The sequence below is a fragment of the Rhincodon typus genome, chromosome 14 (assembly GCF_021869965.1).
Source record: "Rhincodon typus isolate 14 chromosome 14, sRhiTyp1.1, whole genome shotgun sequence".
Lineage (NCBI taxonomy): Eukaryota > Metazoa > Chordata > Chondrichthyes > Orectolobiformes > Rhincodontidae > Rhincodon > Rhincodon typus.
The window spans coordinates 24,674,835-24,685,977 of record NC_063345.1 but is presented as its reverse complement, the minus strand read 5'-3'; the positions used below and the strand labels follow the sequence as shown (position 1 = coordinate 24,685,977).

The 11,143-nt window shown below is 39.5% G+C and overlaps 1 protein-coding gene across 1 annotated transcript; it reads left to right on the top strand.

Annotated features, from left to right (window-relative positions):
* Positions 1-3,715: 3,715 nt before the first annotated feature.
* On the top strand, positions 3,716-10,901 carry cdx4 (caudal type homeobox 4). The gene is made up of 3 exons (XM_020530640.1): positions 3,716-4,142; positions 9,167-9,312; positions 10,701-10,901. Exons 1-3 carry the CDS (start codon positions 3,716-3,718, stop codon positions 10,899-10,901), a joined length of 774 nt encoding a protein of 257 aa, XP_020386229.1.
* The last annotated feature ends 242 nt before the right edge of the window (positions 10,902-11,143 follow it).

Below are 11,143 nucleotides of genomic sequence, written 5' to 3'. Positions count from 1 at the left end.
CTCCAGATGGGGCTTGATTCAAGGCTCTTTACAACTAAAGCACAACATCCTCCCCTTTGTATTCCAGCATCCTTGAAATGATTCCAAAATTACAGTATTCCAGATCTGGTCTTCGCAGCACCTTGTACAGTTATAATAATTCCAGATTAACCTCTTAGTCTAACTGCCTGTTTTAATGGTTTATATGTATGGACAGCCAAACCCATTTACCCTGCACAGTCCCTAACTTTACCATTTGGAAAATGCTCTAATTATTTTTTTTCTTGGAGATCTCAATCATGGATTCCATCCAACCTACATTCCAATCTTAATACTGTTGTCCTGATTTCTTCCAAAATTAAATATAGTCCATTTGAATGTCCATAAATTCAAGTATACAAATAATTCTATGTATTCATAGGACAGTGTTTTGTCCAGTACTTCAACATAATATAAGTTACAATCCGACCTGAGCCCAAGCCAACCACAGTGACTGATTGCTCGGCCTAATGTTTGTAATACAGTGCGGTTCTCTATTTTCATATATACCATAGAACCTGTTCCCAGTTTCAAATTGACAGGAGGCCACTTTTGTACAGCTCTAAACACTGTAACCAAGATCAAAATCTTCAAAATCTGTGTTACTCCCTTAATGATGTCCTTGAACAGCAATAATCACAGAGACAATTGTTTAAAGGCAAAATACTGTTGATACTGGAAATTTGAAACTAGTACAGAGAATGCTGGACAAACTCATAAGGCCCGGCAACATCAATGGAGAGAGAAACAGAGTTAACATTTCAAATCCAATATGACCTGAAGAATCATACAGATGCTGCCAGACTTGCTGAGTTTCTTCCGCACTCTGTGTTTGTTATATGATTGCTTGCTTCCCTCCCTTTGGATACATATACAACTATAATCCATAAAAAATAGAAATAAGAGAAGGCCAATCAGTTTCTCAAGCCTGCTCCGCTATCCAGTAGAATCATGGCTGATCTGCCATTCTGCATGAACACTTTCCTACCTTTTTCCCATAACCCTTGATTTCCTTACTGATCTATCTCAGCCTTAAATATACATCACGTCTCTGCTCCCACCCCAATTACCCCTCTACAGCCCTCTGTGGCAAGGAGGTACAAAGGCTCACAACCAACTGAGAGATGAAATTCCCCCTCATCTCATTCGTAAATTGGCACCCCGTTATTTTGAGGCTATGCCGTCTAATCTCTCAGCATTCACCCTGCCAAGCCTTTTAAGAATCCTATATGTTTCAATGAAATTGCCTCTCATTCTTCTAAATTCCAGCGAGTAGAGACCCAATCTGTTTAACCTTTGTTCAGGGCAATTCCTCCATACCAGAGATCATGTCTCCAAAAAAAATCTTTCCTTCAATAAATGGACCAAAACTGCTCACAGTTCTCCAGAAGTGGCATCACCAGAATCTTGTACACTTGTAGTCAGACTCCCCTACTGCTGTACTCCAAACCCTTTTGAAATGAGGATCAACGTTCCATTCGTCTTCATGATGACCTGCTGCACCTGTGTGCTAGCTTTCTGTGTTTGGTGCACAGTACCCTCTGAGTCGCTTGGTGTTGCGGCTTTCTGCAGTTTTTCTCCATTTAAATTATCTTGTTCTCCACTCCAAATATAGCTTTATAGGGAATCTTAGAATACCTGTGTGCTTTTATTATTACCTTTTATTAGCTTAAAGACAAATTGTGCGTAAATATGTCAGAAAGAAACAGGCTACAAACACATTATGCAGAAGATAGTGACCATTGCCTTATGCTTTCGCATCTGTTTAAAAACATTACCGAAATATCGTCATCTCGGGCTAAGTATCAATTGCATATTTGACACGTACGGAATGCATGTACCATCCAACATCGATTGGAATTTAGGAAATTTTGATCAGAGATATGTCCAATTGACCCGTCTATACCGTTTTATAATCGAAAGCAAACGGGTTACGAAAGCGTTTTATGTGGATTTTGTTTTCCGACTGTAAACTCAAATTTTACAAGCCAGCAGCGCATTCTCTGTTTGTAAGAAGTTATACACCAAACTCGCTTCTGCATTGGTGGACTGGGCCGAATGCGAGGATTTCGTGAATCCTAAATTTAGTCCTTAATCTCACACATCAGTGGTAGAGTGTAACTGTCTCTTAGATTCATAAAAATAGTCAGTGCTAAATCTAGGTAAATCTCTCCTTCTGGAGTGTGTTTTGTAATAGAAAAGTCCATGGCATAGTAAAAGCATATATATTTCAATTGAAATTGTTCAGATACACATTCCTTTTGAGCGAGGATGGATTTAACAAGTGACACTATAACTGCGAAGAACTTTCAACTAAATGTTTGCATTGAAGGAAGAAACCGCTTCATGATACTTTGCACCTCTTTGCGCCGTCAATGGTTGTGTCGAATGGAGTTGTTCCTCATCTACATAACAATCTGAAAAACTAGTGGGCTGCGTCCCTTTCGCGTGGTTTTATATGTTAAGAGTTAAAGCCATCGCCTCTATACATGGCTAAACAAAAATCCAAGACGCCAGCAAAGTAGTTTTATTTTGTAAATTCCAGAAGGCCATCTCATATCAGTGTGAATTTGTGCTTTTAAGATAGTTTAAGATCGGAGTTGTTATCATTCAATATCCCACAGAACCAGGTAAGCATAGTGAGATAAGGTTCAAAATTTCTCTTTCAGAATCTTTTCTGAAGTGAGAGGGTACATCTTGGCCCGCAAGATTTAATCATTTCCATGATCACGAGGGTGGTTTCATTTTCGAGGGACTTGTTTTATCTTTCTCAAAGTATCAGGAATGTACAACTGAAATCAGATGATCGTTACACTTTGAAAAGCATTATTCTTCATTTAATTTCTTGCCCAATTTGAGCAAATCTTGAACCAGCAGATGAGCAAACTATCTCGCAAGCACACACTTTGTATCTGCCTGAAAGTGGCCTAAGGAGTTCCAAGCATTTCCTTTCTACCATTGGTTGATTGCGGCCAGAACGCATTGAAAAATTCACTAATTTGCTTGGCTTTATGCAAAGATTGTATTCAAGGTCAGATTTAAAGTACACCACAGAGGTAAATGATATAGTAGTGTGTCTTTTTTTTAATATAATGTAAAGAAGAACTGCAGATGCTGGAAATCTGAAACAAAAGCAGAAATTGCTAGAGGAACTCAGCGGGTCTGGCAGCATCTGTACAGAGAAAAGAGAGTTAATGTTTCGAGTCCAGTGACCCGTCTTCAGAACGGGTATGTGGTTTCTTTTATAGTGATTATGCCCGTTGAGGTTTTTGTTTCCCAAAAACTAGACTTCATTCATAAAATTCCTGGGAGCACATAACAAAACATATTCCGTTGAAAATTTCAGATTTGCAATAAAATTCAACTTCTCTCCAAATTGCAGGTGCCTCAATGAAATTGTAATGCTCTTGGTATTTACAATTTATTGCAGAGATGGACTGCTCTAGCAATAGGAAGTGCCACAGAGCAGAAAGGTGGCTTTTTTAAAAAAAACCAGCTCTTATTTGAATGCAAATCGATGACCAGGCGGTGCAATGACGTCGCGGCGCCTTTGGTACACCGTTAGTAGCAGGGTCCTGTAAACAATGGTTAATCGTGTGCGATAGGGGCAGTTCAGTATGAGCCTCACCAGACTAATGCCAGTCCAAGTAGACGGCCGCATCTGGCTGCAGCATGCACGCAAACCCTAACCCTAGCCATGTATGTGGGCTATATATTGGATAAAGAAGTAAGCATGTACCCAGGACCCGTTAGACGACCAAGCATCAATTTATCTACACAGAACTTCGTTTCTCCGCCACAGTACTCGGAGTACGCGGGATATCATGTGCCTAATATGGAAAGCCATCCCCAAGCCTCAGTGTCTTGGACCTCTCCGTATGGTCCACCAAGAGAGGACTGGAGTTCTTATGGGCCCGGTCCATCGAACACAGTGCCAGTTCAGATAAGTAACTCTACTCCAGGGCAGGTTTCTTACAGCTCGCCTGACTATAACGCCATGAACCCCTCAGCTGGAGGCATCCTTCCTCCTTTAGACGCAATCTCGGGGGGGCAAACGTCGCCCAATAGTCAGAGGCGCAATCCTTATGAATGGATGAAGAAAACAGCGCAGATCTCTGCTGCAGGTAAGAACTCTCTAATACTTCAAAAATCTCCTGGTTACGTACAATTCTGGGCCCAGGTAAAACAGTTGCATATTAAACGGTCATAGCAACAAGGAGGGCTATGGTCAGAAATACATCAGTAGTTTGTAGTTATTGTATTTAACTAAATTAGAAATACGAGTGGCAATTTTGGCTTCTTAAAATGTATGGTGATTTTATTCATTTTTGGTTTTCTGTGGAATTGGAATCTATCATTAAATGTCGATTGCGATGGGTGTCCTGGGTAAAGATCGTTCCATGCGGTCATTTTTACAAGGGATCCTTTGTCTTTTGTTTTGGAAAACGTTTATAGAAATGCGTTTCATCTCTCAATCTGCTGGGCCGAGTATGAAGCGTTTGTGTTAATCCTCGGGCTCTCTGTTAGAGTTTTACTGTTAGGGTTAGGCTGTCCGTTGCGTAGAACTCAGGAAGGGCCAGGCTGAACATGTGTGCTGAACCCTGCCGCAGAGTTGGTTTCCATACTCTATGACTCTATATTACAAAGAAAAAATCAGGATGTGGCCAATTCTTACTTTCAATTACGCGGACTGGGGCTTTTGGATTTTGTTTGAAAATTTGATTTTTATGAGATTGGCAAAATGTTGAAGTTTTATAACATCGACGTAGCACCGTTTGAAATCATTGCAGTTACGGAGCTTTTTTTAAAGAAAAAAGTACTGGGTCTGAGGGAACTGTACCCAACCTAAACCTGAGCCCTTGCCTATTACAGGGCACGAAATCGGGCCAGGCCCCGGAGTTCCATTGAAATTGATGGAATGGAAACGCTCAGGCCGGTGATTCATACCCCCCAATGCGTTTAAAAAAAACATGAAAGGCCGGCCAAGTCCTTCGTGTGTCCCATCCAGCAATGTGGCTGCACGGAATACCTTCAAATGCCTGGCCATCAAGGCTCTGCGTGTGAAAGTAAACTACTTTGTGTAAGATCGTGCAATCCGAAACTGCTACTACCTCCGCATGGACTAACAATAACAGGAATAATGGGAGGTGATGTGGAGCAGGTCTGAAAGGTTTGTTGGATCATTGCATGCTGAAGAAAAGCTGAACAGTGATATGTGGAGGCTGCCTTTCTTTCGATGTCTGTTTATGACAGACTGAACTGGTTGGTGTAAAATTGCTTGGGTGAGGAAATACGAGTGGTTCTGTCTTACACCCTTGAGCATTAGCCAATTGAGATAAGAAATTGAACCATCCTTCTTCAGGCGATGAGCTTCGTTGGTATTTCTGGTTTACTGAATCACGTTTGAAAGGGTTTGAAAATAAACGCTGTGATTTGGAGTCAGTTTAAAAATCATTATTGAATATCAATTAAATCCAGGTTTGCTCACTGAGGCTTTTTAGTGTTTTCCCGCGAGCGAACGCAACTGGTCAAATGATCGGATCTCGTCCCCACTATCTTAGGCCAATGTCCATTGCTTAAAATCCCTGGGCCATTGCTTAAAATACTCAAGGAAAACACTTTGATATTGCACAATGGTTAGAGGATCTTTAACAACAACTAATTTGACACATCTCCACACATTTCGAAAAGCACGTTGAAACTTACTGTCTAATTTAAATAAAAATAAAAAAAATGTGGAAGGAACTCAGCAGGTCTGGCAACATATATGGAACGAGTAACGGACAGAGTTATGAAGAAGTTATATTGGACTCAAAAATATTAAATAAAGAAAAAAACTGCGGATGCTGGAAATCAGAAACAGAAAGAGAAATTGCTGGAAAACTCAGCAAGTCTGGTAGCATCTGGGGAGAGAAATTAGAGTGCACTCTGTTTCCACAGATGCTTTCAGGCTTGCTGAGTTTTTTTTTTCAGAAATCTCTATTTTTGTTTCAAAATATTAATTCTTCTTTTCTCCACAGGTGTAGCCTGTGCTGAATTTCTACAGCATTTTCTGTTTTTATTTCAGATTTCAAGCACCGTAGTATTTAGTTTTTATTTTTCCAATTTAAATAATCGGACTAACAGTGGCGAGCTGTTACGGTCGGGAAATGGACCGGAAGGTGTTAGTTTCAGACTCGGTTTTGGAAGGGCCAACTTAGACGCGGGAACCAATCCCTCTAAGCGCCTACTGTAAGGTTACACAGAGGTTACACAGTGTGTGAACAAACCTGGGTCCCTCTTCGCAAGCTCCCAATGTTAGTCCTACCCAGGGTGTTGCTTCCACCTTGTTCCTGTTGTCAATGCTGTGTTAACACTCCTTCAAAACAACAGATTTCTGGAGCTAAACAAACCTCTTCGCTATTATAATTTGCGTGAAGGTATTGTTTTTAAAGAAAAGTTTCCAGCAGGGGTAACAAAACCAGATTTTCTTTTTTTATAAGCGACAGTATCATTCAATTGGGACACTGGTACCAGATTCCAGTGAGAGAATCCCATGCAAATTGCAGGAGGTGGGAATGTAGCCAGGCGCCGGTCTCGGTTTGAATGCTAATTTGCCATCCTGTAAACGAGCTGTGAGGTCCCGTTTCTTCAGTCACCACATTGTTATTTGTCATATTCAGGCGGCTTGCCCTTTCAACACTTTGCTAGCTTTGATATGCGCCCTGTTACGCTTCCTAACTCCTCATTATCTGGGAACATGGAGGCTTTATATTACCGGAAAGGGTGACGATTTTCACAATAAATAATGAATCCTGTCCTTGTAGCATTGTCTGGCTCGCAATGTCTCCCGAATTTTATTACCAAGGTGAATAATGCGAGTGCGGATGGCCGCGTTATAAACCGAGGTCATATTTACATAGGCTTCGGGTAACCTGTTGAATTTTAACCCTTGGCACACCCGCAAGACAGGTCAATTTTTGTTCAAATGCAAATATGTTTTATCTGTGACCTGGGGTGTGTAAGTAAATTATAAATCAAACACTCGTTTCTGATTTGGAATAAGGAGGTTAGAAACGACTTCGAAGAATTCCCTAGAAATTAAATACATTTAACCATTAGAATTGTGAATGAAACATATTAATCCAACCTGCACTTAATAAGTGAACAAAATTTCAATAAATACAAATGCGAAGGTTAAAAATTCGAAGAATGTCGGGTCATGCTCGAAATCCTCAACACTTTGGTCAGGAACTGTAAAGGAAGTGCTTGCAATCATGTAGGAAAGAATGAGAGTCCATTTTCTGTTTGTTAAATTGTCCATTTTGAATGACAGTGACGATCAACTCTCTGGTTCCTTTTGGAACATTAAACCCGTTCAGAAGGAACTGCACCACACATGAATTGTGCATTAGCTAGAAGCTGGTCAACAGCCTGGACAAAAAAGATTCAATAATAAAGCATAGAATACGAATTAACTGCAAAATGTTCTGGATCCTAGAAACGGTCTGAATAGAACTGATATATTTACAAGTAAACGTAAGGTGTTTTATACTGAAGAGGTCATTTTTGGCCCAGTAGACTCTCAATTCATCAAATGGAAGTCCATTCATTCAAACACTACACACTGCCTTTATTTATGAAAAACGGGTTAAGTCAGAAGATGCTGCAAGAAGCAGTATTAAAGGTGATCGATACTCGTGTTAAATGCAATGGAACAGTTTATTCTGAAGTTTAAATTGAAATTTGAATACCAGCTCATAGTCAGCAATTCCCTTTTAAAATGTTTGGCTCCCTTGTACTGTTGGGCCCGGGAGCCTGCAGACGCTTCATTTTCGATGTTGTGTTTAAAAGATGCTTTTAAGATGAAAGTAGATGCCGCCAGTTGTTTATGTGAGGGAAATCAAACACATTGCCCTGTGATCTAGCTACTAGAAAGTCACCCTTCTGTAAAATTGACTTGTAGTCCTTTGTGTGGAGTGTGTTCGCTTTATCATATGAATACAGCGTTGTTAACATGTCCAAGGGGGTGTATGCTCTGCATAGTGCTCTGGTCTCATCTTTCAATTAGGGGAACGAGTTACAAACATTTACAAGAATTAAAGAATCAACTTGAGGGGACGACGAAATTCCTTTCCATATATCGGAAGGATTTAGGTTGAAATTTTAAATACCACACATGATAAGTTAACCTATAAATTTTAAATTATTACGACATGGCAATAGGCGAGCGCGAAGTACAACGTAGACGCATCTCTGTTATTTCTATGACTTCACCCCACTCACTTTTCTTTCCCAGTGATAAAATGGTTGCTGAATCTACTTTTTTTTCGTAAGTCGAGTTTGTGCTTTTAAACTTGCGGTCAGGCAACTAGAAATCAGTTGACTGGTTGATATTACATTAGTTGGGAGCGTCTGGCTGGGAGAAGTTTGAAGAAAAGCACGCCTGTGGAAATCAACACTTGGTTGAAGTGTTATTTTTTACACGTAACTACATTTTGTTTTAAGAATTTACTTATCTGGGATACAAGTCTGCTGGGAAGGTAAATATTTGTCGAAATACAAGCATACAAGGTTGAATTAGGATAGCTGTCTTGAGAAGTTCGTAAACCAGCAAAAAGAGGTAAAGCATTCACAACAGGAATGAATTCTTGTCACTTTGTGGCCCTCACGAAATATAAATAGTCTCAATTTAAACAGGTTCGATTCTGATTCGTTAGATGGATTACAAGATATTCGTTTCATGTACTACCACCATTTACTACACATAGGTTAATTGTTACATTAATACGACCGATACTACGACACAACACTTTTTAAAAAATAGAACATCGTGTTAGCATATTGAAACGAGTACTTATTTTAATGGATAACATCAAGTTAATAAACATAAATGATTTTTTGTTGGAAAAAAACGTACAAAAACCGAATACTAAACATGCCAAAAAGTCCGAATTAATTTGGGGTATAGGCCTCACCTCCCAGAACAATGAATATCGGTGATGACTGCCACAGATGAATAGTCAAGAGTTAATGCAGAAATTTAAAGCTAAAACAATACATTTGACTAGAGTCTGGTGGGCAAAGAAAATAGAAAGTCACTCTTTCAGATTCGGGTTTACTGAATTAGTTATAATGTTGCTTTAAATTCCACATTACCGTTTTTCAGGTAAAACCCGCACAAAAGACAAGTACAGGGTGGTTTATACGGATCATCAGAGGCTTGAGCTGGAAAAGGAATTTCACTACAACAGGTACATTACTATCAAGAGAAAATCCGAACTGGCAACCATCCTAGGACTCTCAGAAAGACAGGTTCGTTAACACAATATTGAGTAGAGAAATCTGCAGTGATGTTGGAAAATATTCATACATACAACACGCCCTTCTCCTGCCAGATTGGAATTGCGATCTGTGAAATAGTTACTCTTGTTTTCAACATTGACCTAAAGTTTCTACGCACTCAAGTCAAGCATCTCATATCATTGCCTCTTCCATGCCTGAACTCCAGTCAGATATTCAGACACTTGCTGTGCATTTCCGTCATTTTCTGGTTTTATTTCTGAAAATCGTATGTTTCTTTGAAAAGGGAGTATGGTCTCTCAAAGCTGCACAGAGACAATTTTGCTTTTTCTACTTTTGTATGAGTCCCTCAGAGAAAGCCTGCTGGTCAAATCTTTCAGCTAGTTTTATTCTTGTGACTAAATCACGATTAAATGAAAATCACTTCATTGCAAGAAGAAATATCCTTACTGCTCAGTGGTGTGAGCTTATTCATACCTGTCAATAAAAGGATTGTTTAATTCATTATTTACTGCTATGAAGCTCATATAGGACTCTTTAAACTTAAAAATCTCCCAACAATTGGCACCCCTAACAGAAGCAAATAATATTATTTACAAAAATGGGGGGGGAGAGCAAATGTCCAGGGTGGCTGTGGAGAAGGGATAGAGGTCAACAAAAACTAATCTAAGAGATGAATTTTGTGGCTGTTTCTAAAAATAAGGAGGTTTGACTTGAAAAAGAATTTTTTTCTGTAGAGACCTGATATTGAATGAAAACAGAAAATGGACAAGGCCAATGAGAAAGTGTTCAGGAAAGTTAATGACACCTAGGTATTACATCACAAACATGAATTCCTCCTTTCAAATGGTGACTGGCCATGTATATTTCCAGCATTTTCAATTTTCATTTCAGAAAATCAGCATTTACAGTCTTTTCTCATTAACTGAAGGCTGTAGATCTGCAAGGTAAACAATACAGTCAGCATACAGTAAAAAGTAATTTCTCATGTGAAGTGTTTGGAAACATTTCAAGATGAGGTATGGGTGCTAAAGGACAGTGGAAATATATGACTAAACATAAGAATATACAAGTTTGGAGCAGGAGTAAATGATTTGGCTAAATCAGCCTGCTTCACCATTAATGGAGCTCTCTATTCCCAAAAATCTGATGAATGATTAAACTTTTCAGTACTGCAACTCATAGTTTGGTACACAAGACAATAAGGGTAGAGAAACCAAGGGTAGTAAGTAGTTAGAATCACATCAGCCACAATGTGCTTGAATGGTGAGCCTCCTTGGACAGACTGAATGAACTACCCATGTCCCTATATTCCTAAAGTAAAAGTTCTTACAAATTTTGCTACTTTGTTCCCTATCTATTGCAATATGCCTTACAGTTTTAATTCTGTTTTGACTTAGGTTAAAATCTGGTTCCAAAATCGAAGGGCCAAGGAACGGAAGATGACCAAGAAACAGTTAGCTCAGTCTGATGGTTGTCTGGCTCCCCATGGTCCGGGCCCAGGGAGTCCTGTAGAGATGCCAGGGCAGATGCTGCTTGGGGGCCACATTTCTGGAGGTCCGCCCGTGGGGAATATGGCCCAAGTAACTGTCACACTCTAACCAGTGCACAACAGCAAGGACCTCAGAGCTTGTGAGGATGACACAGCCATATACCAGAATTATGTACAGAGAGCACTCCATTTAAGAAAGAAAAAAGGCGCTTTACATTTTCAGAAGATGTGAATTTTATGGATATCAGGGAATGATTCCAATTTATAACGTCAATGTAATCACAAACAGATGCATGATATACAGATCAAACTTTGACTTCAACATTAAAAGTTATTCAAAAGATTTTTCTT